Source organism: Plasmodium knowlesi (genome assembly GCF_000006355.2).
Source record: "Plasmodium knowlesi strain H genome assembly, chromosome: 6".
NCBI classification, from domain to species: Eukaryota; Apicomplexa; class Aconoidasida; order Haemosporida; family Plasmodiidae; genus Plasmodium; species Plasmodium knowlesi.
Window position 1 is genome coordinate 44,666 of NC_011907.2, and position 26,855 is coordinate 71,520.

General features: G+C 40.5%; 8 protein-coding genes across 8 annotated transcripts; 3 read left to right on the forward strand and 5 right to left on the reverse strand.

Annotated features, from left to right (window-relative positions):
• Window positions 1-1,483: 1,483 nt before the first annotated feature.
• PKNH_0601000 (Plasmodium exported protein (PHIST), unknown function) lies at window positions 1,484-2,575 on the reverse strand (the record flags this gene model as incomplete). The annotated part of the gene is made up of 2 exons (XM_002261647.1): window positions 1,484-2,296; window positions 2,459-2,575. 2 exons carry the CDS (start codon window positions 2,573-2,575, stop codon window positions 1,484-1,486), a joined length of 930 nt encoding a protein of 309 aa, XP_002261683.1.
• Window positions 2,576-5,193: 2,618 nt separating this feature from the next.
• PKNH_0601100 (early transcribed membrane protein) lies at window positions 5,194-5,646 on the reverse strand (the record flags this gene model as incomplete). Its single annotated transcript, XM_002261648.1, has 1 exon — window positions 5,194-5,646. The coding sequence occupies one exon, from the start codon at window positions 5,644-5,646 to the stop codon at window positions 5,194-5,196; it is 453 nt and encodes a 150-aa protein (XP_002261684.1).
• A 3,895-nt stretch (window positions 5,647-9,541) lies between these two features.
• PKNH_0601200 (DNA polymerase delta catalytic subunit, putative) lies at window positions 9,542-12,832 on the forward strand (the record flags this gene model as incomplete). The annotated part of the gene is made up of 1 exon (XM_002261649.1): window positions 9,542-12,832. One exon carries the CDS (start codon window positions 9,542-9,544, stop codon window positions 12,830-12,832), a length of 3,291 nt encoding a protein of 1,096 aa, XP_002261685.1.
• Window positions 12,833-13,410: 578 nt separating this feature from the next.
• PKNH_0601300 (rhoptry neck protein 12, putative) lies at window positions 13,411-14,238 on the reverse strand (the record flags this gene model as incomplete). The annotated part of the gene is made up of 1 exon (XM_002261650.1): window positions 13,411-14,238. One exon carries the CDS (start codon window positions 14,236-14,238, stop codon window positions 13,411-13,413), a length of 828 nt encoding a protein of 275 aa, XP_002261686.1.
• Window positions 14,239-16,148: 1,910 nt separating this feature from the next.
• Window positions 16,149-17,968, forward strand: PKNH_0601400 (uncharacterized protein; the record flags this gene model as incomplete). Its single annotated transcript, XM_002261651.2, has 2 exons — window positions 16,149-17,759; window positions 17,903-17,968. The coding sequence occupies 2 exons, from the start codon at window positions 16,149-16,151 to the stop codon at window positions 17,966-17,968; spliced, it is 1,677 nt and encodes a 558-aa protein (XP_002261687.2).
• A 1,143-nt stretch (window positions 17,969-19,111) lies between these two features.
• PKNH_0601500 (golgi re-assembly stacking protein, putative) lies at window positions 19,112-20,830 on the reverse strand (the record flags this gene model as incomplete). Its single annotated transcript, XM_002261652.2, has 2 exons — window positions 19,112-20,625; window positions 20,797-20,830. The coding sequence occupies 2 exons, from the start codon at window positions 20,828-20,830 to the stop codon at window positions 19,112-19,114; spliced, it is 1,548 nt and encodes a 515-aa protein (XP_002261688.2).
• A 1,236-nt stretch (window positions 20,831-22,066) lies between these two features.
• PKNH_0601600 (phosphomannomutase, putative) lies at window positions 22,067-23,939 on the reverse strand (the record flags this gene model as incomplete). Its single annotated transcript, XM_002261653.2, has 8 exons — window positions 22,067-22,171; window positions 22,394-22,474; window positions 22,639-22,702; window positions 22,824-22,967; window positions 23,094-23,185; window positions 23,343-23,419; window positions 23,618-23,729; window positions 23,874-23,939. 8 exons carry the CDS (start codon window positions 23,937-23,939, stop codon window positions 22,067-22,069), a joined length of 741 nt encoding a protein of 246 aa, XP_002261689.2.
• A 1,841-nt stretch (window positions 23,940-25,780) lies between these two features.
• On the forward strand, window positions 25,781-26,481 carry PKNH_0601700 (myosin essential light chain ELC, putative; the record flags this gene model as incomplete). Its single annotated transcript, XM_002261654.2, has 3 exons — window positions 25,781-25,915; window positions 26,071-26,199; window positions 26,353-26,481. 3 exons carry the CDS (start codon window positions 25,781-25,783, stop codon window positions 26,479-26,481), a joined length of 393 nt encoding a protein of 130 aa, XP_002261690.2.
• Between the last annotated feature and the right edge of the window lie 374 nt (window positions 26,482-26,855).

The window sequence follows — 26,855 nt, forward strand, 5'->3', positions numbered from 1 at the left end:
AATAAATTTACATAATATATACAGCACGCCTGCCTAAACGGAGAATGATTTTCAATGCCATCCTTTGCATGCACCGGAATGAAGTTTGCGGTGCCAATGAAACCCACTGCCATTCTCCACGGACAACTGAACTACGCGCGATATTCACATGCATGTGATGTACCCTACCCCATAAAATATGGGGTACCTTTCTGTCCCTTCCTCCTTAAGTAGTAAAAATTACTATGCACCCTCCAGGGACCACTCCGAGGCAATTCTGCAGCCAAAGCGAACCAATTATAATAAATATATATTCCCCCATTCTGTGAATTATGAGGAGAGAATGAGACCCATTCTTGGCCAGATCCAACAACTATTTTTTTCCCTACAAAGCCCAATCCAAAATGGAAAAAAAAAAAAAAAAAAAAAAAAAAAAAAAAAAAAAATAGTGCTATACCAAAGAAGTAGCATCTAATGGGTTACCACATGCCACCAAAAAGTATAAAATTCCCAATTCAGCATAATTTGGGGGATGTTTCCCCTTCTTCTGAAACTTCGTCACAATACACAGCACCAAGTTAGAGGAGAACGTTTCTCCTTTTTTTCATTTTTTTTTTTTTTTTTTTTTTTTTTTTTTGATAAAACTACCCAAAAACCCGCAATGCGAGTGGACGCGACGTTTCCACTTACTACGCAACGGTATGCCCCTTTAGAAAAAAAAAAAAAAATGATAACATAAAGGGTGATGTAATTCAACACAGATTATCATACTTAGAGGAGACTCCTCCATGATTATGCCACATCTTCACACCAAGACATAAGGGTTGCAACTAATTTTGTGCTATCCTTCCCTATCCACTTTAATCACGCACATGATGGCAGACTCCGCTTTTTTCAAACCACCTCCCTCCAAATAGAAACGTCTATCCAGCTACTACCATTGTACAACTTCTTCTCCCATCAGAGCAAACTCTAATAACACCATCCTTCCTAAAGAATAACTCCAATGGGTACTTCCTCCCCATCGGGGCACAACTGGAAAAGGTAAAATACAGCAGAAATTAATTTCGTCCAACAAAAAAATAAAAATAGAAATTCATACTCCTTGCATGCAAAAAACAAGAAAAAAAAAAAAAAAAAAATCGATAATTTACTTTTCGCGGGTGTGGAGTTTTCCTTTCTCCTGGTCCTTTTCATCCCCCAATTTGGGAGTTCTGAAATAGTTTTGTTAAATAAACAATGTCCTTATTAACATTTGTGTGGTCTCCTACCAGTGAATATACTTCCAAAAAGTATCTTCAAGTACAGACATAAGCATATTCGGAAATAGCGGCGGAATAGGAAATATGCCAAATGGTTCCTCGCGCTAGAGACAGATTCGCTCAGTCCATTTCGCTCAGTCCATTTCGACCAGTCCATTTCGCCCAGTCCATTTCGCCCAGTCCATTTCGCCAGATGCCTCCTAGCGACCTCTCCTTTTGTTCGCTGGCAAGCCTCTGTGCACCTACCTTCTGTACGCATCAAGGTTGTGAACCAAAACGTTTCTCCACTTCTTAAAGAGAGCCTTCTTGAACGCCCTCCACGAAATGGACTTGTAATATACGAACAGTGTAAAATCCAGCTTCGTATATGAATCATTATCCAAAAAATTTAGCAAGTCGTTAAAATCCTTCAGTTCCTTTTTCATCAAGTCATGAGATAGGTTTTTATAAACTTTCAACCATTCCTTTATTTTGTTTTTTTTTGAGATTCTCCTCTGGGCAATCAACTGGCAATACACAAGCCAGAGGTCGTTCTCCACAGTAGAGAACTCATTTTTCTCGATGGAGTAAATATCATTCCATATGGAGAGGATGTCATTATCTTTCATAATTTCTGGCAACTCATTAATTTTTTCGTAATACACATCTCCCACCAATTCTTTTAAGTATCCTGGATTTAATTTGCTCATCGGTAGCACTGCGCCATTCATTTCTTCATCCGATTCATCATCCGATTCACCATCCGATTCACCATCCGATTCACCATCCGATTCACCATCCGATTCACCATTCGATACATCATCCGATCCATCATCCGATTCACCATCCGACTCCCCATTTATTTCTTTCAACTTTTCCGACAACCCGCACTCATTTTTTACACACTCTACTGTCTCTTTCTCCATGCACCCTCTTCTTCCTTTCCTAGACACTTCTTCTAAGATTCTCATACGATGAGTCTTCAATCCGTACGCCCTCATTCGATGAGATATCATTATGTGCCTCATCAATTGATGCGCCTTCTCATTAGTTCTTCCTTCGGATAGTTCCTCATCCTGCAAAAAGGGGGGGGGGAAATAAAAAAGGGGGATCCTTTTTGTAAGGCGAGATGCATTATGCTCGTTCCTCTTCACAGAAAGCGCCATTGAGTGCACAAGGAAGGAAAACATACAAATGGGGTGGCAATAATATGTAACTCCCACATCACTTTTACCCACCTGGAGGATAACAAGGAAGAGTAGTAGTAGAATAGCCTTAACTAGAAGGACAAGTGGAATTAGCTTGAAAGCCTTCCAAATGCTAGACGCCCACTTCGGGCGGAAACAAATTTTCATCCTTCTTACAGGTTAGGAAGGTAAAACACACATAAGTAATTATCTAACTACTCATCTACCTATGTCGGTAATGGTTTCTTTATTCATGTGCCGACGAGTCGGGTGTGCTACTCCCAAGAAGAACCTCGTCCTCTCAGCTGTTCCGCACGTAACCGCGTATAACGATCGCTGCGGTGTGTATATCTCCTTTCCTACCACGCCTGCACGACCACTGCTTCACCCCCGTATGCACATTTTCATCTGCATGGGGGAAAAAATGCTTTGTGAGCGGTCGCACTGCAAAATGCCTTCGAGTTTGCCACTTTTTTTCACCATCCGAGGAGTACACTAGAGCGACCGAAACAAGCCTTAAGCGGACGCTCCTTGCGCGAAGGAACTTCGCTCAGGGATACAGATTATTCTCCTTTTTTTTCCAGCATAGTTTTTTTTTTTTTTTTTTTTTTTTTTTTCCCCTCTTGCCATTTTTTCTATTATGTTGCAATTTATTTCCACCCTGTTCTTCATTCTCTGGTCGGATCATTTCCCTGCGTTAGAGAAAAAAAAAAAAAAAAAAACACACACACACAAAAGCTGCTCATCCTTCTGAAATTCTTCCGTCTTTCTCACTCCCTCGGGACACTCACCTTTCGTCGTTATTATTCCTCCCACCGTACAGTCTTCACCCTGGTATAATTAACGTACCTCCTATAGTATACCACTTGAAAAGATACTCCAAGACGGGTAGCACTTTTCAACGAATATAACTTTTATATGCACCTGGCATTACACATTCCTCTTTATCTTACCAACAACAAGACCATGGAAATTAAGCCTCCTCCATTTTTTTTTTTTTTTTTTTCTTTTTTATAATTAATTTTCCATTGAATAGTGAAATGTAACTCTCCTTTTTTTTTTTTTTTTTTTTTTTTTCTATCCGTCCAAAGTGAGAACAAAGAAAATCGAATATTTCCCCCCCCCTTCGCCTACCTGTACTCTTCCGATGCAACGAGTTACAAGTGCCACAGTACAAATCGGATTTTTATTTATTACTCGTGGTTTTATTTTCTCACAATGAGAAGGTACTTCTCTCCCCACAACACATGCAAACATGAATGCATATGTACTCATCTACCTTTTCTGCTACCAGACCTTTGAAAAAATAAACATACCGTGCAACAGATCAGGGTTTCCCTTTAATTTAACCTGAACTGAAACAATGCATAGACCCAAATCATCTTTTGCCTCTCCCCTTTGAGCGGCATTATATATTGTTTTTTTGCTTTCTTTTTTTTTTTCTGAAAACCTCAGGGGCGAGACCCCTAGGTCCACGAACTTCCCCTTTTTGTGTATATACATTTCATTTATGCAGTTTCTAAAGTTGTTTTTATGTTCGGTGCTCGTTGCTGATGCATGAGCGTAAAATATAAAAAAAAAAAAAAAAAAAAAAAAAAAAAAGGCCCACACTCTCTATATGCACGTACTGTGGAGATACATACGGGCGGTGTAACGGACTATCACAAAAATTCTACAAAATTGGGAAGGTGAAAAGGTGAGAGATAGGAATCACACGGAATTTCCGTACTGCCGATGCCATTTCACCAAAATGCAAAAAAAAAAAAAAAAAATTCGTTACTTTTCAAAATGTTCTCTATGTAAAAAATAGACCCACAGACCACAAAATGCAAAAGAAAGTCAGAGCGGAGAAAAGCATGCATCGGGAAAAGAATACATTGTGTGTCAACGTAGCGCCACGTCGATCTGTGCCTCCTATCTGTACATATGATATGCTGCCTTCTTGCAGTTCTTCATCTTTTAGTGAGACAAACCAGGAAAAATGCACCAAAAATGGTCCTCCTTCTGCACACGCGAAAAAAAAAAAAAAAAAAATATTTTCCTTCCTGAAAGGTATATTATTGTCTAGCGTGTCGAAATGTTATTTTATTTATCTTTTTTTTTTTTTTTTTTTTTTTTTGCTTGATCATTTACTCTGTACGTTTAGTTCTTCTACGGTGGACGCTTCGTCGAATGGTAGACAATTGGGGGTCGGGGGGGGTTAGTCACAAAGTTGGCTCATACATATCCATATATATATATCACTGCACCTCCTCTTGGCTGCTTCTTCGCGCGCGAAAAAACGGGAAAAGGCTACTTTCCACTATAACGTGTTTATGTTTATTTTTTTCTCTTTTTAACGGAGTTGTCTCTCTCTGAACGTTTCTCCTGTACTTCTTTTCTCTGCGCAAGGCAGTCCGCCACCTACTGGACAATCTCTTCCATCATATCCTCACGTACTTCTTCGCCAATTTCGTCCACTAATGTCTCCATTAATATATCTGAAGATTTAAAAAAAAAAAAAAAAAAAGATAAACATATTGGTATTTGTACAAAGGTGAAATTAGGACAAATAATCCAAAACCCATTGGCAGCTCCAAAGAAAAAAAAAAAAAATTGAAGGATAATTTCAATCGTTTTGTCTATCTTTCATTTATCATTTTTTTTTTTTTCTTTACCAATGGGACCAAGGATGGGTATATCTCCCATTATCTACACAGGCACAAACGTACTCGCGGCGTAGAGATATTACGCTTTAGGTAATGGGAACACTCAAACATTGTTTTTTTGTACGAATTATTAAAGGATTAATTCCACATACGCTCACCTGTATCACCATCAATATCTTCCATTTCGACATTGAGTGGGGATACATGTCCGGTAGCCTCTGGGATAGAAACATTGATTTCTGGTATTATGGTTTCCGATGTCATTTTAAAGGAGGTTGTGTTTTTCTGAGGATGAATGTCTTCAAGAATATCTGTAAATGGCTCATCCTCTTCCATTCGTGCTTTTTTGCGTTGTTTAGCGATGCCATAGCCCACTCCACCGAGTATTCCCCCCACAGCGAGTACCGCCGCTGCAATCATTGACATCATCATTAATTTTCTCTTCTGTAAATGTTTTTTAATTTTGGTGTCCACATCCAGGTCTTCCTTCTTAAGTTTATCATTCTGGGAGATGACATCTACTTCCTCATTCCCACACAAACATACAATGGGTAAAATTGCGAAAAGGGCGAGCAGCTTGGTAATCTTCATTTTTGTTTTCAGAGTAACGGAGGGATAGAAAAAAAAAAAAAAAATTGAGATCTTATATACACTATTATATGCTTGTGTTATGTGTAGAAATGTTTTTATTTAACCGTTCAGGTTATGTTTACACGCCTTGAAGAGAAAAGCGATAGAAGTCTGATTCCAAGCACAAACTGTTTCAATGAAGAAAAGAGAAATCAGCAGGGGTGAAGAACTGTCTTTTTTCAGCGTTAACCCTTGGTATACAAAACTCTTTTCGAAAAAAAATTCCCAAAAGTGGGAACCAAAGTTAAGGTAAGTGTGGATTTTGTAGAAAAAAATAGGAAAAAAAAAAGGCAAGAAGTTTTAATTCAACTTTGATTTAATTCAATTTAATTTACCCAAATTGTTTTTAATTTGTTCTGAATTTGTTTTTAATTTTTTAATTTTTTAATTTGCAATTTTTAATTTTAATTTTTAATTATATTTTTATTTTGATTTTTAATTATATTTTTATTTTAATTTTAATTTTACATTCCTGACTCATTTTTTTTGCATCCCCTTTCAGAAGAACACGTCAAAGCAAGAATGCAAAATACAAAGTAAAAATAACGACGGGGCGCAACCAAGATACGCCCACGGGGTGGGAGACGATTACAAAACCACTAAGTGTAACCCACATAAGCCCGCAAAGAAGCAAAACCACATGCAGGGTGTGCATACGCATAAAAAGGGGAAAAGACCAAGATAGACAAATATATTTAATCTCTTTGTGGTGGCAGGTGTGGGAGAGATTTTCAAATGAGACCACATCTCCTCATGTACCGTGAAGTGAAAAGAAAAAGGATGGCCCATCTCCAACAAATAACATTGCCACTTTGGTGAACAACGCATGTGCAACTGGTGTAGAACCACTAAAGTATGTGTTTTCGTCTTCATATACTTTCAAGTTGCATGCAGTTTTTCTCAATATGTTTTGTGGGTGATAAATTTTGCCTAAAGACGGACACAAGAGGGGGTCCTCGTAGATTTTTCTCCTCCCCCCCCCAATCATTTGGTTAATCTGTTCATCTGCCAATATCGTAGTATTCTCATCGGCTAACGCGTCAATTTTTTTTTTTTTTTCCTATTTTGCATGCACATTCGTTCAGGTGAATTTCACACCACCATTCAGTGACTCCCTAAGGAAAACATTTCTCCCCCATTTTTACTCCCACTTTTTGGGGCTCTCCCCACTGCGCCAGAGTAGCTAACTTGCCTCCCTTTCCTGTCCACTTCCTTCCTATGTATGCATTTCCATTTACATCAAAAAAAAGATCCACTCTCCTTTTGACCGTCATAGAAGTGGCAATTTTTTTCTCCAACGATCAACCGCAGGAGCAGCGCACCAGTGGAGGCATAACGCGCCCGCCCCTCCTTCTACATGTAGAATTTCACATGTACAACTTCACATGTAGAATTTCACATGTAGAATTTCACATGTACAACTTCGCATGTACAACTTCACATGTAGAACGTCACACGTCAAATGCTGCACGTGAGTGGTCCCACGCTGAACTGTGTTCTCATTGGAAAGAAAAAAAAAAAAAAAAAAAAAATAGGAAACGGACAGAACAAGCCTGAATCTGAGCATGCAAAAAATATACAGGTACATATGTGCATCTCCCTGTGGAATAACGAAAGGACAGCGGAAAGGTATGCGAAAAAAAAAAAAAAACGTCCTTGTTAAAATGCTCTCCCCATTTCAGCATAAAATCCCCACGGCGAGGCGAAAAAATGGCCTTCTTAATAATTTACCAAACATATGCATGCAGAGAGCAGGGGGTGTCTTTTAAAAAAAATTTCGCGATGGCAAAAGAGAAATCAAGGAAAAACAGACCATTACCATCCCTGTCATCATCATCGATGTAATTTTTTTTTTTTACCTTTGCATGTGTCTACACATAGCATACTAAGTGCTCGACGTGTCATCCGTCAGTTCTCCCAAGGGGAAGCCCCCGGATTGCACCTCATACTACATCCTCTTCCTCTCATTATCCAAACGAGCTGAACAAACACTCTACATCGCTCTCCTTACGCATGCTCATTTGCATAAGGAGACCTGTCATTTGCCTTACCCTTCTGTACATGTCCATCTGAAAAGAAGGGATCTCCATTTATCGCTATTCGCAAAAAGGAGGACAATCAATAAGCAGCCACATCGTGACAAACACGTTTCGTAAAAAGAAAAAAAATAAAAATGAATAAAAAACTGAACCTTCTGTGCGTTCTCTGTATTATATTCGAACCAAATTATATATATACCCTTGTGAAAATCCCCCCTGTGTATATACCGTTCGCATAAAACATGCCCAAATGGGAACTGCGTCTTCTCCGAAGGGCGAATAAACGTGTCGCTCAAATAAGGGGAATACTTCCTTGGTGAAAATTTAATGTGGGAAAGAGGTGTAAGGGGGGAAAGCGCTCCATCCAGTCATTCCTCATTTTTTTTTTTTTTTTTCTTTTTTTTTTTTTTTCCCTGCAACTTGCAAGTCCATACAATTATTATAACAAAAGGAAATTTTTTAAAAACATGCTCCCCAGCGCGCCTTCCATTTTGTACACGTTAACGCTGAGCATGTATATCTCTTCTTCCATTTCGCTTTTAACAATATCCTTGCATCGGCATAGTCCTGATCTTGTCCAGAAGCCCCAAGCAGATTTTACACGCAAAAGAGGAGGAAAAAAAGAAAAAGAAAAATCACCCCTGTGATGGATAATCCTGGGGGGATGGTTACATTCCCTCTGAAAATATGCACGTAAGGCTTTCCACACAGGCATGCAGGTACACAGGTACACCGCTGAGTTTCCGCCGCGCTGCAGTCTCCACCTCTTCTCCACGAAGAGAGGGCCTTGATATTCTCTGCCCCTATGTCCCAAAAGTTTCCTTTGCACATTTTCATATAAAAATAAAGGAGACAAAAAAAAAAAAAAAAAAAAAAAAAAATGCACATACACTTTCGCGAAAGGAAAAAATCATCCACGTAGAGGAATTTCCCGGTCACCTTTCACCAGTTACCTTTCCCCCCTGCTCGTGGATTCATACTCCTTGCAGATCAACCCACAACAGACCCCGCGTACACGCTCCTGTGATAGTATGTGTATCAAGCTGTGTTCACACCCCTGAACCCTAAACCATTTAAAAAAAAAAAAAAAAAAAAAAAAAAAAAAAAAAAAAACAGCCATTCCGCTTCTGTATTTTTTTTATTTTTTGAGAATAAGAAAGAGCCCTTCTAATCCAAGGAGGCTTTCCCTTCTTTCTTATACCACTTCCCCAATTGAGGAAACACTCCATTTTTTTTTCTTTTAAATCACTTTTTTCCAAAGGTGAAGCAACGATATATAGTCAAACGAAAGAGGAAGAAAAAAAGGTTAACATCTCCTTTTGCGCGTTCCACTTTTTTTTTTTTTTTCCGCTTAACTAATTTACCACACACTGGCAAAGTGATGGCGACAGAGATATTAAGGTGAACATGCCAAAGTAGTGTCAACGTGATACGAGCGTAATTCTTACGCAAGTCCAAACAAAATGAAACGCCAAGGGGATCAACTCTCCTTTTCGTTGCCGTAATTATTTGGCTCCTGTGCGGACGCTTCAGAGAAAAGACTAATTCTGCACCCCATCTGGCTCTACAGCAAGCCGAGGAACGGTTATCGCAGATCTCCTCAATAGAACAATCCACCCGCACGCCAACGATAATTAAACACATCGTGCAAACAAGGTGTAAAGGTATAAATTCGCCAAGTAGAGACACTGCTAAAACTAGTAACCTTCTATTCCATCGCCCAAACCAGTCACCTTCTACTGCAACACCCAAACCAGTCACCTTCTATTGCACCACCCAAACCAGTCACCTTCTACTGCACTGCCGAAGTCACCCTCATGGAGAGCATGCAGAAGTGCCCCTTCACCAGTGTCATCCCGTACGGGATGCTGTACGAGAAGCTGAAAAAGGAGAAGAACAACCAACTTCCCGAGAACGTGGTGATCGAGCAGTTTGACCAGCTGCTGACGACATACGAAAGGCCGAGCCCCTATGACGCAAATGGACAGATCTGCATATCCAACCAAAGCGATTTGTTCCTCTTCCAGATAGACATAGAATACACAGTGGATAACATCTTCAAGAACATGGTCTCCATGAATGATGGGACACCGAATGGAAGTGCCTTAGCCGATATCTTCTCTACTTACCGAAGCATGCTCCAAAACAGTGAGAAGAACTACATCTCCGTGCCGGTCATCCACATTTACACTGTAACCAACGATGGCTATAGTGCGCTTGTCAGCGTTCACAACTTTTTCCCCTATTTTTATGTGGAGATGCCAAGCAACTTCCAAAAGGAAGACCTCCTAAAGCTCGAGTGCATGATGAATGACAACCTTAACATGAACAACCAGTACAAAATGTATGAACAGAAAATTATGAACATTGAAATTGTGAAAACGGAGAGTCTAATGTATTATAAACGAGAAGGAAAAAAAAACTTCCTAAAGATCACCGTCCTTCTTCCTAAGATGGTTCCTACGTTGAAAAAATATTTCGAAGGTATTGTTAATGTAAATGGAAAAAACATCGGTGGGATTGTATATGAAGCCAACTTGCCCTTCATTCTACGTTATATAATTGATAAAAAAATCACCGGTTCTTCTTGGCTACTCTGCAAAAAAGAGAACTTTTACATTCGACCAAGACATAAAAAAATATCCAACTGCTCCTTCGAAATTGATATATCCTTTGAACATCTAGAACCTATGCCACTAGAGAACGAATTCCAGCAAATCCCAAAGTTAAGAATTCTATCCTTCGATATAGAGTGTATCAAACTAGATGGAAAGGGATTCCCCGAAGCGAAAAACGATCCCATCATACAAATATCTTCCATCCTCTACTTTCAAGGAGACCCCATTGGAAAATGCTCTAAATTTATCTTCACCCTAAAGGAGTGTGCTAGTATCCCAGGTTCTAATGTCATATGGTTCCACGACGAGAAGACCTTACTAGATGCATGGAATGAGTTTATCACAAGACTAGATCCAGATTTCCTAACTGGTTACAACATTATAAATTTTGATTTACCATACATCTTAAACAGAGGCACTGCCCTTAACTTGAAAAAGTTGAAAATGTTAGGCAGAATAAAAAACATCAGTAGTGTTGTTAAGGATTCCAACTTTTCATCAAAACAATTTGGGAACCATGAGACCAAGGAAATTAACATAAATGGAAGGATTCAATTTGACGTATACGATCTTATAAGGAGGGATTACAAATTGAAATCGTACACATTAAATTACGTCTCCTTCGAATTTCTGAAGGAACAAAAGGAAGATGTGCACTATAGCATTATGAATGATCTGCAAAATGAAAGCCCAGAATCCAGAAAGAGAATAGCTACTTATTGTATAAAAGATGGAATTCTTCCTCTACGTTTAATAGATAAGTTATTGTTTATTTACAACTACGTAGAAATGGCAAGAGTTACGGGTACTCCCTTCGTTTACCTTCTCACAAGAGGCCAACAAATAAAGGTTACCTCACAGCTCTATCGCAAATGCAAAGAATTGAATTATGTTATCCCTAGTACGTATATAAAATCTGGTAGCAATGAAAAATATGAAGGTGCTACGGTTTTAGAACCCATAAAAGGGTACTACATAGAACCCATTTCGACGCTCGACTTTGCATCCCTATACCCATCTATCATGATAGCACACAATTTGTGCTACTCCACCTTAGTCAAAAACAACTCAGAGATCGAGGGACTCGAGCAGGAAGATATCACCTCCATTCAAGGAAAAAGCAACATCAAATTTGTAAAGAAATCTGTCAAGAAAGGTATCCTCCCCATGATCGTAGAAGAATTAATAGATGCAAGAAAAAAAGTTAAGCTTCTCATCAAAAATGAAAAAAATAAAATTACCAAAATGGTACTTAACGGAAGACAACTAGCACTGAAAATTTCAGCAAACTCTGTCTACGGATACACGGGTGCTGCCTCAGGGGGGCAACTACCCTGTCTAGAAGTCGCGGTATCTATTACAACCCTTGGAAGATCTATGATTGATAAAACGAAAGAATCTGTCGAAAAATATTATAACAAGAGCAACGGATTTGAACACAACTGCACCGTGGTTTATGGAGACACAGACTCAGTGATGATCAAATTTGGCACCAGCAGTATTGCCGAAGCAATGGCCTTAGGGAAGGATGCCGCGCAAAGGATAAGCAAAGAGTTTCTGCACCCAATAAAGCTAGAATTTGAAAAGGTTTATTGTCCCTACCTATTGCTTAACAAAAAGAGGTACGCAGGGTTGCTCTACACCACACCAGAAAAACACGACAAAATGGACTGCAAAGGAATTGAAACTGTTAGGAGGGATTTTTGCATTCTCATCCAACAAATGATGGAAACTGTTTTGAACAAACTCCTGATCGAGAAAAACCTCGACAGTGCGATCGAATACACAAAAAGCAAAATTAAGGATCTACTCACCAATAACATCGATATGAGTCTCCTCGTGGTAACAAAATCCTTAGGAAAAACTGATTATGAAACGAGACTTCCCCACGTGGAATTGGCAAAAAAGTTAAAACAAAGAGACAGCGCCACTGCACCGAATGTAGGAGATCGTGTTAGCTATATTATTATCAAAGGGGTTAAAGGACAGGCACAATACGAACGAGCAGAAGACCCACTCTATGTCCTAGACAATAATCTAGCCATTGATTATAACCACTACCTAGATGCTATTAAAAATACTCTCTCAAGAATTTTCGAAGTTATTATGAATAATTCAGACTCCCTTTTCTGTGGTGAACACACAAGACACAAAACCATTTTAACATCCAGCCAAACTGCTCTGTCCAAATTTCTACAGAAGGCAGTCAGGTGCATTGGATGTAACAGTTCCATCAAGAAACCCCCTCTTTGCAACCACTGCAAATCCAACAAGGAGTTGTCCATCTACATGCAAAAAATGAATAATTTTAAAAAAAAACAGAATGAGTTTTTTCAGCTATGGACTGAGTGCCAACGTTGTCAGGGAAACCTGCACGCTGAGGTCATCTGCATGAATAGGGATTGTCCCATCTTTTACAGGAGAGCCAAAATTAAGAAGGACATGGCCAACGTTCAGGAGCAGATAACAGCTCTCCGCGCCGACTGGTGAGAGAGTGGCGTGATAACACGGGTACCTTTTCGCCAAGCTCCCTGTCACTAGATTATCCCGCCCCCCCTGCCATATGCACTGTTGCACGCGCACCATCGCCTCTTTTTTTCCATTCGCTTTTAAAGGAAATATCACCACCGAAATGTCATTTTAAAGTCGCCTCCGCACCACCGTAATTTCCTTGTGAAACCGCAGGGGGGGGGCGAACCTCCTTCATTTTTAAAGTTCCCTTGTGTGTGCACATGGCCCGTGCGCGAATTGCACCACGGCCTGTACAGAAAATTAACACACGCGAGGGAGAATGCCTAATTAAAGTCGAAACTCTAAATTCTGAAAAATGAAAAGTGAGCGGAAAAATGGGCAAGACACTCCTTCCGTACGGATCGTGGCCCTCGCCCGCAAAGAAGGGTGCAAAGAAAATCATTGTTACTTCCACGGAGAAAAAAAAAAAAAAAAAAAAAAAAAAAAAGAAAAAAATACTTTGGGGCGTCACTTCACAACGCGTCCCGCGCACTACTGATCAGGGGAAAAAAAGAAATACCTTCTCCGTAGATCTGTCTTAATTTGCTTCGTCGTTCTTAACTGTCCTCCTCGGTCAAATCTGTGACGCTTTCTGATACCCCTTGGCTTCCATCCTGCTCCACCGCACCCGTTATTTCACCTTCCACATCGTCTGCTTGTGCCTTGTCTGCATTTCCCTCTTCCAGTTTCTCATTCTGATTGACGTCAAACACGTTGTCCACCTTGAGTATGTTAGTACACGCCAGAGGGATTCCCCCAACGCACATTTTTTGAAATAAAAAAAGAATGGATATTTTCGGATTATGTTTGTCGTCCTCCATTACGATTTTCTTATCTCCTTCATCCTTAAGGACCTGGAAGCTAGAAGTATTTTCGTTCTCATAAGATTCACCTGCTATCTGTGCATACAGATTTGGATCCTTCTCTTTTAGAAACTGAATTTCTTTGAAAAAAATGGACTGCTTGCAGAATTCTTTAAATTCCTCACCTTTTATTACTACAAACTCGCATAACTTTTTGGCACTTTCGAATGCATCTTCCGGGATCACGATATTGTCCAGAGTGCTCTTTGTATTCGAAACATCCTTCTGCACCTTCTCCACCTCCACGTCTTGCTTCTGTTCCTTCTGTTCTACTGCACTGCCTGTTGATGCATCCATTGGACACTCCCCCCCTCCACCAGTTTTGTTGTAATTACCACTACACGCATTGGTACTTGCTTGGTTCATCACCGTTCCATTCTTCTTCACTTCTCCTATGTTAGCCTTCCCTTGTATGTCCATGGCACCCCCATCAACTTTGTTCTTCCTCAAGGCCAGTGTTCCGATCGCCGCCACGAGAAGATATACGCAGCAGAGTAGTCTGCACTTCTTCAGGTACCTCATTTTTTGGGCGTACGCATAACACACGTTCGATTATTCGCACGTTGGACAGGTGGCAAGTTTCACCAATCGATGTTTTCCACTCGTTGGGGCTACACGATTACGCTTCTACCCACTAGGATCGCAAAAAAAGAAAAAAAAAAAAAAAAAAAGGGGCCACCGCAGCAGTGTCAGGGGAGCAGCGCCACTTTGAACAAACTAATAAATTCTGCTTGGTGGTCACCTGGAAAAAGACAACTACTCAATCTTAACTCTCCTTTTCTTTTTTTTCTTCTTTTTGGTAATCGAGGGTGGGAGGCTGGAAATCCCTTTCAATTCCTACGCGTACACGCGAATGCACAATCAGTACATATACACGTAAAAAAAAAAAAAAAAAAACTTTGCAACTAGGAATCGCAGAAGTTCAAATACATACAAACTAGTGCATATGCTAAGACGGACACGCACGCACACACCTTACATTGCAACCACGATTTGCTTTCAAAAAGGAAAAGAACAAAATGTGGGTGATTCCCAAACGACCAGTCTGTCTTTCCATAATAGGGAATACACAACTGCATAATGTGAAAAGAAGTCTTCCCAAGAAAAAAAAAAAAAAAAAAAAAAAAAAAATAGCTAAAAAAGTGATGAAAATGTGGAAACAAATTCCCCGCACCCAGTTGCATCCTACCTCTAATGATGGAAAAGGAAAATTTTGTAAAATCCGTTGTTTAAAAAAAAAAAAAAAATTGTATTTGCCTTTTCCTCAGCACGATTTTATCATCAATTGTGGGCAAAATTCATTTTACATTTTTATCACTTCCTATTGGGTACACTTAAAAATGTACCACCTTTTTTTTTTTTTTTTTTTTTTTTTTTTCTCATCACGCCATTAGCCGTGTCCTTCCCCAAATGTTATCCTATATGTGGACTTATTTCTCAGCATTGGGGGGAATTTTCCAAATGGAACGCTTCTCTTCACTAGTTGGAGTTTCTATACACAGACCTGCGCACAACGCGGGAACCACAGACTACTTGCAAGGTAAGTTGTTGTAGAGGGGCACGTACCACTTATCACCACGTAAAAGCGAAACGCTACAAAAGTTCCACACTCTACATATTGCAACACATTTCGTACATTTTCCGCGTGGTACCTTTTTTTTCACCTTTCTTTTAACTTAATAAACTTCCCCAAACGTCGTCCGAAATGGCTGTCCTCCATTTGCACATATCTTCCTCCACCATAATGTCTCAAAAAGGAGGAATAAGTACATGCTTAAAAGTGGGAGCTCAAAATGGGTTTAAAAGTATGCTCAGCGTTCATCCGTAAAATGTCTTAGCCGTTAATCCACACCTGCTTGTCCAGTTGAATTTTCTCAACTCTAATACATGTTGTAACTTCGCTTGATCGCAAAAAAAAAAAAAAAAAAAAAAAAAGAAAAGTCCAAAAAATGGAGAAAAAACTGCCTGAACGGGTCATACATTTTGTCGACATTTTTCGAAAATACCCGAAGGATCATACAAACAGATCAACGTAAGCGGCAAGAAATTATCCCCAATGCCCACATGGAACTCGCTCCCTCCCTACTGCGTTACGGCACCGGGGGGAACCTTGCAAAATAATTTCCATAAGAAAAGAAAAAAAAAATTACGCAAACTTTTTCTTTTTTTCCGACCATGGTGAGAAGAAATACAAATGGGTCGTAAAAATGGCAGAAAAAAAAAAAAAAAAAAGGGGAGTATGCAGGGACTGGGAAAATATGCCCTACAATCTCTGCCTCACAAAAATGTGTTCATGCTGACGTGAGAGAAACATTGCGCGGAGGAAAGGACCACGACAGTGCTACTGCAGTGTTGCAAACGGGACAAGCGTCGCAGCGAGGCCTCATACCTGAGAGGGGGCTCCCCTCAGAAGGGGAAAACACGCCGCTGGAATGCAGCACAATGCAGTTTACCGCACATTTGACCCCTCACAATATTTCCCCAAAATGTGGCACTCTAAGTGTAACCACCTGGTGAAGGGTAACAAACTTAAACACCTCACCACAAGCGCCAGTGCTCACTGTTGCCCTTATTTGCCCGCCAAGGGATGCCCTACCTGGAGGGCAGACAGAAAGCTAATCCGAACGTCCATCTTCAAAGATGATGACATATACATGGACCCTCTCCAAATTCACAACGAAGAGCCGAACAAAACAAACTACCTGAACAGAGCATCACCAAACGAGTGCATATACACCCGGAATAACGTAGGAATGAACGCAATCCTCATAAACAAAAAATACATGGACCTAAAATGCATTAACCAGTTGTATAGGGAGCTACTTAATGGAGAAATCAACTTCACGAAAAGGTTCACCTTCCTCACGTCCATCAGTAACGATTCCTTAACACATGGTTACAATTTAATGGACCTTTTGAAAATCTTGGAAGTGTATCAGAAAGGGAAAAACAACAGATATGCAGATGTTTTCAAGAAAATTATGTATAACATTAATGAATTAAGTTACCTGATCTTTTCATATAGAAAGCCACTCATAGTCTACTGTAACGGCAGCGTTAGAGGTTCTGGAGGGTTCATACCCTTCTTGGCCAACAATAGCGCCTCATATTTTCACTCGTCCTATGCCTACACGAACTTGAAGTATTCTTTTTTACCTTATGGTGGCATCTCCTACGTGCTAGCCAATTTGAGAGGATCCATTGGATTTTACTTAGCACTCACAGGCGAAGTAATAAAATCGGCGGACCTTATGTGGTGCGGTTTGACAAAAAGGTGGATAGCAGAAGACTGTCTAGAGCTGATGGAACTCACATCAGAATCGCAACTGGAGGTGTCCGAACAAGATGCCAACCTTCTCTTGGAAGAGCATTTTTTGAAAGTCCCCAAAATGTATACCTTAAAAAATTACGAAGAAATAATTCACGACCATTTTAAGTACCCATCCCTCATGCAAATTATGGCCAAGCTAGATGCATCTAGGAAGAAAAACCATCCTGATGAACGGGTTCGCCTCTGGGCAGAAAAAACATACCAACAAATCCTTGCACAACCTCCTATAGCGGCACATCTAACATTTGAAATTATGAACCTACTTAGAACCCACAAAATGGAGCTACTCAAAAAAGCACAAGTCACAAAAAATATATACAACCAGATGACACAAAATAGTTACAAGGTAGTCCCAACGACCAAGGAAGAAGTAAGCTTAGCTGAACTCAAGTTCACCATTGATTCGGAGCTCCTTACAAAAGCATTAAACCTTGAAACGAATGCTATAGCCAACTTCATTTCATGTCCAGACGTTCTCAATGGAATAACCTCCTATTTGGTTAAAGACACGGATCACTCCTTCAAATGCACCTACCTCAATAACTCTCTTCTTGAGACCAAGAAGGACATCATCCATTACTTCCTCTTTTACAAAAATGATTACGAGTTTGCTATACATGACAGACCCGACATAAGCTTCTCCAGCTTGAGTGCTCTCGATCGATGCAACCAGCCTTTTGGTGCACGCGACCGACATTTTTACGCAGAGCAGGTTCGTTGAACAGGACGCCACGCAGGGATAGCGATACAGCTACCTGCCCGTTAGGCATGCGTCATTTTGCAATTTAATCCCTCCATGGGGACACCGTTTTGTTACACTAACCCATTCTACCCGCACTTTTCCCCTCTCTGCAGAGCAAACGATGGAGCGACGACTACCTGAAGGATCAGCTGAATGAGATTAACAAACTAGCCCTATGATCCTGTTGTCTTTTTTTTTTTTTTTTTTTTTTTTTTTTTTACCTGACCTGTTCATAAAAAGAGCAACATATAATGTAGCACATATTTCTTTTTTTTGTTCGCTTCATGGGGGGAAAGGCCTCCCAACACAAATACAAATACGGATGCGAATTGGATCCTCATTCGCGCAAAATATGACTAAAAATATCCCTAAAGATGATTTGGGAGTTTTAATTAAAAGGTGCCAGTCGGCCAAGCAGATACAAGGAATTCACGCTCGTTGTGAAGCACCTTATCCAGTGTGTACACACGATGGGGGATCAACAAAATTGCTATCACCATGGTACACGGAGAAACGGAATGAAACAAACGCTGTTGGCCTCCACTTGTAGCGAATTCCATTTGATGTGCACGGAGATTCCCTTCCAACGGCGTAGTGAGGACGCTTTTGGAAAGGCTATCCCTTTTTATGGATTAAAAAATAACGCAGGGAAGGGAGGGGAGGACAAAAAAAAAAAAGCACACTGGGTGGGTTAGAGATTCGAGCAACTAAGACGTTGGGGGGGTCCACCTCTTCCCATCGTCCCTCGCCTCCCTACGTCAAACAAACAGTAACATCAAAAAAAATTGCAGCTTCATAAAAAAATAGCAGCGTCAAAAAAAAATAGCAACGCCAAAAAAAATAGCAACGCCAAAAAAAATAGCAGCGTCAAAAAAAATAGCAGCGTCAAAAAAAATAGCAACGCCGAACAAATAGTAATGTCAAACAAGTGGCATACAAATGGAGCGCACACAGAAAAAATGAGGAAGAACTTTATTCCTTTTGAAAAACACTCATGTCATGGCTTCCCACACATAAGTGCGTACATGTATAGGAATACCACATCAGATCTGACGGTTCACGTTATAAGACCCCAACTGAATAAACGGGCTATTCCGCTTATATAACTTTAATTTTAATGGGGGAATTACAAATGACAATCTCTTCGTCCATATTCCCTACGAGAGAAAGGAAAGATATTGTAACCCTTAATTATACCTCTCCTCCTCCTCCCCCCCCAAATAGAGGGCACAAAATTACGAATAAAGATTTTAACCCCCCATCGACTGGTGATATTTGTCAAGCACTTTTATGCATGACTTGGCGGACATTTGGACTTATCCTCACATCAGGATACCATCTCTCTCCCCTTTAAAATTTCCATCCATCTCAACTTCGCATGTTTCTGTTATCTCGTTTATGTCCCCTTCCTCGTGCGCCCAGCCTGAGAATCCTTCCACAGCAACACTCACCTCTTCATCGAGGTAATCAATTTCTTCACCAACCAACTTCTCCCCCATAGCAAAATTCTTCATCGTCCTTAACTTGAGCTCCTCCAAAAGTTTACTATTTTCATCCATGTCTTTATAAACCTCTATCATTTCCTTGCTGTATGTTTTAATATTCTGCACGTACTTTTCGTACCTGCTTGCAGGGGTGTCTCCTTCATCTGGGGGCAGTTGTTCCTTCTCCTGGGGAGGGTTCCACTCCTGAGAGATGGACGAAGTGTGCAATATATTCTTCATCTGTGCGTGATGCATAACCTCCTTAACCTCATTCCCATTCCGCTTCTCCCTTCCCGAGGACGCATCAGAATGTATGTCCTCCGTGTGCATGTCCTGGTTCACCTCCGCGCATCCCTCAACCTCTATCGTGGAACTCAAAGTGTAGTAGCTCTTCGCGCCGTCCGCCTTCTGCTCCTCCGCACCCCCTGGACAATTTCCCAATGATCTACCGAGCGAACTTCGAAACGCGCCCGCACCACTCCCGCCCCTAAAATAGTGTGTATTGAATCTGTCATATATTGTACTCTCTCGGTCTTCCCCCTCGAGCTCTTCTCCGTTCATTTGATTGCGGCCCAATTCGATGTTGTTACTTCCCATGGCTAGCTCTGCATTCCATTCGATCTGTTCATCAGCTAAGTGCTTAGTCCGCTCGGGAGGGGTGCACCTCCCGTATGGGGTCGCCTCTTGCATCACTTCGTGCTTCATCTTGTCGTTATCCCCCTTCATGACATCTCCTTTTTTCCCCCCTTCCTCCTCAACAGAAGTATTCATTTCACCCACATGACACCCGAGCAGTCCATGTCTTGCCCAGGTGGGGTCCACCTGCATTTTAACCATCCTCACATTTTCCTTCTTCTTGTTATACACATAAAACGACAGCTCCAGTGGCGCTTTCTTTCTTTCTCTATTGTATCCAGATATATTGGTCTCCACAAAATTACAAAGCTCATTACAATTCCGAAGGATATTCTCTTCATGTCCTATAATTATGTCTTCCTTTTCTGTAACTTTATTTTTGACATCCAAGTAACCATCCTCAATTCTTACAATTTGAATTCCTTCCTTCATTGTATTTGCCTTTTCGTAACTTATGTTCATTCCTAATAACCCTTTTCCTCTCCATTTCCTTGGCCTCACATGTACCTCTTTCAGTTTATCATGTCGACAGCTGTACACTAAGAGACACACCTCTTTGTTTTCTCCTTCACGCACCTTCTGCATAAAGGATTCATATGTCCTCCTGGAGGCATCTTGCAATTTTACATCTTCTATCTGGACAATGTAGTCGAAGAAGATCTCCACGTCGCACTCGGACATGGGCCCCTCTGGACAAATGCGCACGATGCGGTATCCTGCGGTGAAGCGAAGTGGTGAATCGAAGTGGTGAAGCGAAGTGGTGAAGTGGTTAAGTGGTGAAGTGGTTAAGTGGTGAATCGAAGCGGCAGAGCGAAGCGATGATGTGGCAAGTAACTAGGCGAAGGGACGATTCCTCCTGAAGGGTACCACCTCCACCTCTTCATTACCTCCGCGGCCTTCTTTCACGTGGGCTGCCCCCATGGTATCTCAAATGAGAACATTCCTAAAACATACATGTCAGCGCGATTACGAATACCCCCCACGCGCCTGAGAACAGGATTAGCAAAAACGTTACAACCGCATAAATTATGATGTAACATCCCAAGTTGGTGATTTGGCCAACGCTACGCACACACATGCACCTTGGCGTTCTCGAAACTGGGCGACAGTCACTGGAGTCAAAAAACTTTTCTTCCCTTTACATTTCTTTATTTTATTTTATTTTATTTTTTCTGTTCCTTGTCTGAAATGGGGTTCACTGACTTTTTGCAAGGTACCCGTAAACGGAACGAAAAGGAAAAGTAAAAAAAAAAAAAAAAGTAAAAGAAAGCGCACAAAAGAATGTACAAAGGAGCGTACAAAGGAGCGTACAAAAGAACGTACAAAAGAACGCAAGGTAACTGCGCAGATAAAAACACAAACGAGAGCAAAAAAAAGAAAAAGATAAAAATGGGAAACGTGCGAACAGATTGGGGGAGAAGAAAAAGAAAAAGAAAGAAAAAAAAAAAAAAAAAAAAAAAAAAAAAGACCCAAACGTTGTTCACCTGTTTACGCTGAACGATCATGAAGGTGGATCATCAAGTTGCTCTTCCTCCTAATGTAGCAAATAATTCCCCTTCCGTAGAACGAAGAAAAAAAGGGGAAGTGGAACATACAATCTACCATTTTGGAATTAAAAGGGAAAATAATTGTCAAAAAAAAAAAAAAGGAAATAAGAGGCGGCACACAAATTTTATGTTCTCTTTTTTTTTTTTTTTTTGACAATTATTTTCCCGTTTTTTTAAGCTCCTTTGTGACATGTTTGCAATTTTTTATTTAGGCTCACCTCGTCGCCAAGTGGTCTCCCCCCCAAATCGGCTACTTGGCAAATTTACCTGTCCCCCAAGGAAGCAGCTAATAAAATGGGAAAAAAAAAAAAAAAAAAAAAAAAAAAAAAAAGCATTCCAGAGATGATGAACATATATTCGCATGTGTTTTCCTCCGAAGGAAAACAACCACAAACAAAAAAGAGGAGTGGAGGCAACAGAGATAATGTTACCCTGATGGAAAAATAGCTACTCGCGAACCGAAGAGGGAAGAAAAAAAAAAAAAAAAAGACGAGTAAAAAAGTTCACCCTGGCAAGATCTTTTTGTGTGCATTGCCGTCGAGTACCCTTTAACCTCTAACAAAATATATGCAACTTCGTTTTTATCCACACATATATGGAGCATCACCTCTTATGGGTCCAAAAAGGATTTAATAATTTCCTCCGTCTCTTCGGGGCTCTTAACAGAGAATCCACGCACCCTCTCGTCGTGAAAAATTTCGTAATCATTTCCTCCCTAAAGAGAAAAGAAGGGGTACGATTGATACCGTGGTCGTATACCGTGTGCGAGTAGGTACTTAGGCATATCTCCATGTATGTCCCCTCACCACACGTCAAAGTTAATATGAATATACACACGCATTTCAACGTGAGGGGGACATACATGGAGATATGCCTAAGTACCTACTAATGTTTTTTTTTTTTTTTTTTTTTTTTTTTTTTTATATAACACCTCTACCTTCTCCGTCTTGTCACCGAAAAAGAAAACTTCAGCGAACAACCCTTCAATGTGACGCAGGCAAAATGTTTTATCCCACCCCTGTGAGCAACGGTGGAGAAGAGGAAAAAAAAAAAAAAAAAGTCCGTAACCATTATAATATGTCATCTGATGGTAACTCTCCCATTAGGGAATCGTCCTTCTTGCAGGCTACTTCCCATGGGACACACTCCTCCCCCAACGATATCAATACTCCAATTTCTTACCCGTGGAAAACAGTCTATGGAGATCTGACCTCCTATAGAGAAGGTTAAGTCGAACTGCGAAAAGCTTCTCGGAGTGAAGAGGAGGAAAATGCAGTGTTAGTTACATGAATGGAAGAGAAGAACCACCTAATCGAGGTAATTTTCTAGCGTAGCGAGAACCGCCGCCCCACCCCGAAAGGCATTACTTCCTCATCAAATCCATTTGGAACGTACGCAGGACCGAATTCTCTGCATTATATTTGCAAAACTGTGTACGCTCTTCCCGTGTACAGTTTCTCCCTATGGGGCTTATGTTAATCATCCCGTTGCGCAATTCGATAAAGGTTCCTCTGTGTGCAGAGAAAAAAGGGAGGAAAAAAATATTACCGTGCTTATAGTCAACAATACTTAATGGTAGGCACTTTCACTAAGAGGGGTTATCACCACACCGACTTGGACTTTCCCCCTCTTCTTACCTCTTCTTTGGTACCCGCAAATTCGCAATGTACACTAAGCAGTAGTCTATCAGCTGTTGTATCTTCTCCTCGCCCAGAAATTCCGTTATACTCTGTGAGGAGGGTGGGAGGGGGGGGGGGGAGAGACAGAGAGAAGGAGCATGTGGACACAAAGGATAACCATATTTACATAGTGAATGTCTAAATGGAGGAGTAATGAAGCGACTCCCATATAAACGACGGCATGTTGCCAATTAATTCTGACCGTACCTCAGAGTAGAACTGTTCGTTGTCTCTATAAGCTACCACGCCATTCTCTGAGAAGATGAAGTCGAACATCTCAGGATCTTCAAAATGAGGAAAGAGAACAAACAGTTGTGTTGCTTTTCATGCAAATACATGTGCATTATACGTGGGTGGGTAAACAGACAAGGTGTCTCATGGGTAATCTTCTTCATGGGTCCAAAAATGAGGCGTTCCTACAGTTTTTTTTTTTTTTTTTTTTTTTTTTTTTTTTTTTTTTTTCGCCATTTCCTCGTTCCTACATTTTATCTGCTCGATGATCTTCCGGTAGTCTGACCCGCCTACCACCCCCAGGGATATGTTTTCCTTGGACTTCAGCTTGCGTAGAACTTCCACCATTCGTTCCTCAATTGGCTATACGGGGGAAGATGGACAAATAAGGTATGGAATTTGGTATGTAGTTATGGTGGTAGGTGTGTGTCGTAAATCCATGTTATTTTGACCATCCGAACGACTTCGAGAAGAAGCAAAGCAGACTAACACCCCTCCTTTTCGTACCGCCCTCGCGTGGGTCAGTGTGCCATCCACGTCAAACAAAAAAAAACGTTTCTTCTGGGAATTCATTTTTCGTTTGTATTATTCACTTGGGTGAGTAAACGCCAGAAGTCGCGGAGGAGGCAGACCTTCCGCTCAACGAAACTCGCAAACGTAGGATAGTAGCAGATCAAGGAAGAGGACGAAGGAGACATGGACGACAACGGGAAATTAACAAATTAACAGATTTCCCTTGACACGTAATTCAACCATTTAATTTACCTTGCGAAGGTAACTTAATAATCACATCACAGTGCTCATCTAGCGAAATGCTATGACAAGCAAAAAAAAAAAAAAAAAAAAAAAAAAAGTTCATTTCGATTAGCTTCACATCACTTTAGCTTGTTCTCAAAGTTTTCGCAGATGAAAAAAGTGTCATTTCAAAAGAACGCTTCTTAAAGGCGCCCAGTTTTCTTAACCCCGTAACTGACGGGACAGGTTTTCCGACACAGGATCATCGGGGGAAAGGAGTTTCTTAAATTTCTACACATGTGCACACATATGTACACCTAGGTGGGTATCGCGCTTTTATCAGGACACACAGATTGGGATAGAGTCTTTCGTGCATATCACCTTATCAGTTTGGTTCCCCTTAACGAAGCATGCATGGAGTTGTGGCATCGCGTAGCCCCCTCCTCAACTTGTTCTCGCGCGATACGGTGTGCCACTGCACGAGGCCACGTTCCTTTAATCCGCCGCAAACTGATATATACCCATCACGGAAATTTGTCAAAAAAAAAAAAAAAAAAAAAAAAAAAAAATTCCCTTGCACACATGACTGGAGTAAAAGGAAAGAAGGAAAGGACCCCATTATGGAAGTTCCATTTTGCACACATAATAAGTTTAATCTGGTGGTTGCTAACATACATGTCAATGCGTCAGGATGACATGTGTACCTAGTAATTGGGACAGAACGTTTGGTGAAACCCTAACTCCTGCCATGTACATTGCGGGGGAATCTTAACGTCATACTCAGGGTTTGCCTCGAACACGGAAAATAAGAGTCGACGTTGGCGTGGAAGATGTGAAAAAGGGAAAGCAGTCCGAACGGAACAATTCCACAAGTCGTGGGACTGACATCTCAATTTCTTGCTTCTCTTTTACCCTTTCTTTCAACCTTTCTTTCAACCTTTCTTTAAACCTTTCTTTCAACCTTTCTTTTACCCTTCCTTTCAACCTTTTTTTTACCCTTCCTTTCAACCTTTTTTTTACCCTTCCTTTCAACCTTTTTTTTACCCTTCCTTTCAACCTTTTTTTTACCCTTCCTTTCAACCTTCCTTTTACCCTTCCTTTCAACCTTCCTTTTACCCTTCCTTTCAACCTTTTTTTTTTCTTTCTTTTTCTTTTTTTTTTTTTTTTTTTTTACACCTCGGGCTCACAACCTCCCACGTGAATTGCTAGCTACACAGTTGTTGCAACCGCCTGTGGTGTGCCCACGCGCACGACTAATTCGGGTTGCGGCACAACACAACATGATAGAGACATGGAAAGAAAAGGGAACCAACGCACAACACAAACAAACGTAACATAAAGAAGCACCACAAAAAGACGTAGTCAAGAAAAGAAAAAAAAAAAAAAAGAAAAGAAAAAAACCTCCACACCGAGTTAATCGAAAAGAACAAAAAAAAAAAAAAAAAAAAAATTAAGCTAATCACAACGCGATAAAGTAAATCTTAACATCTTGTGCGAAAAAAAAAAAAAAAATTGCTCGCAAGTTTTTTTTTATCATTTGCTTCTACAGATTATCTTATAAGGTTAATTTTTTTTTTTTTTTTTTTTTGATTCCTCCCTTTCTTTTTCCGCCTCCTCCTTCCTGCTTTTTTCCTTTTTTTTTTTTTTTTTTTTTTTTTTTTCCCTTCACCATCGCAAACATGGAGGACAAATTTCGCGAGGCCTTCATCCTGTTCAGCTCGTGCAACGACAAGATGGAGTTGCACCAGTTCTACGAACTGATGCATTCCTTTGGGATTATCCTCTCGGCTGAGGAGAAGGCTGAGTTGCCCGTGGTAAGCAGAGGCGCAGCGACGTACCGCCCCCCTCTACATATATACATACACACGCACACACAAACACACAAACACAGTTCCACTGTCAACTCTGTAATATGCTAATGTGGTAATATGATAATCTACCTCCCCACCCCACCCCCACACACATATAGATGGTCGACATGGAATTCTGGCTCAAGCTAGCGAACAAGCACTACAACCACGAGGATCCCTTCAAGCATGTCCACAATTTGAGCGACAAAAATTCCAGTGTGCAAATCAAGATTCATAACTTCATCGGGGTGAGTCCCAAAACGGCGATACATTGTGGATCCTTTATCGGAGTGAATATAAATGGATTCTGTGTCTGCTCATCTTTGAGGTGCCTTGCCTTGCCGACACATTCCTGTGACACCGATCTACAATACATCTAACTACTTTACCCTCTTTTGTAGGTTATGAAAGCTCTGGATACGAGACTCACAGACAAAGACCTAGAACTTCTACTCAAGATAGCCAACCCAGAGAACAAAGAAACGATTGACCTGAATACAGTCTCACAGAAACTAGCACAGGTTATCTAGTCTTCCCACTTCAAGACTGTGTGTTCCTTTTTTTTTTTTTTTTTTTTTTTTTTTTTTGCCACCCTTCCAAATTCATCGCAAGTACAAATCCACCACCGTTCGCCGTGTGTATTTTCCCATCGTTCGTCTGAATATAAAAACCACCAATGTGGAACAAAAAAAAAAAAAAAAAAAAAAATACAATAAAAATAAAAATAAAAATAAACGAAAGAAATTTCCCTTTCCTTTTTTGTCTCTTCCCATCCGTTACATCGTTGTATCCATATGTACACATATGCGTGTGCTCATACATCACGACAGATGTTTTTATTTTTTTCACACACACCCGTTTCCCTTTTTTTGTAATTAACGTAAAAACGAGACTGCACTATTAC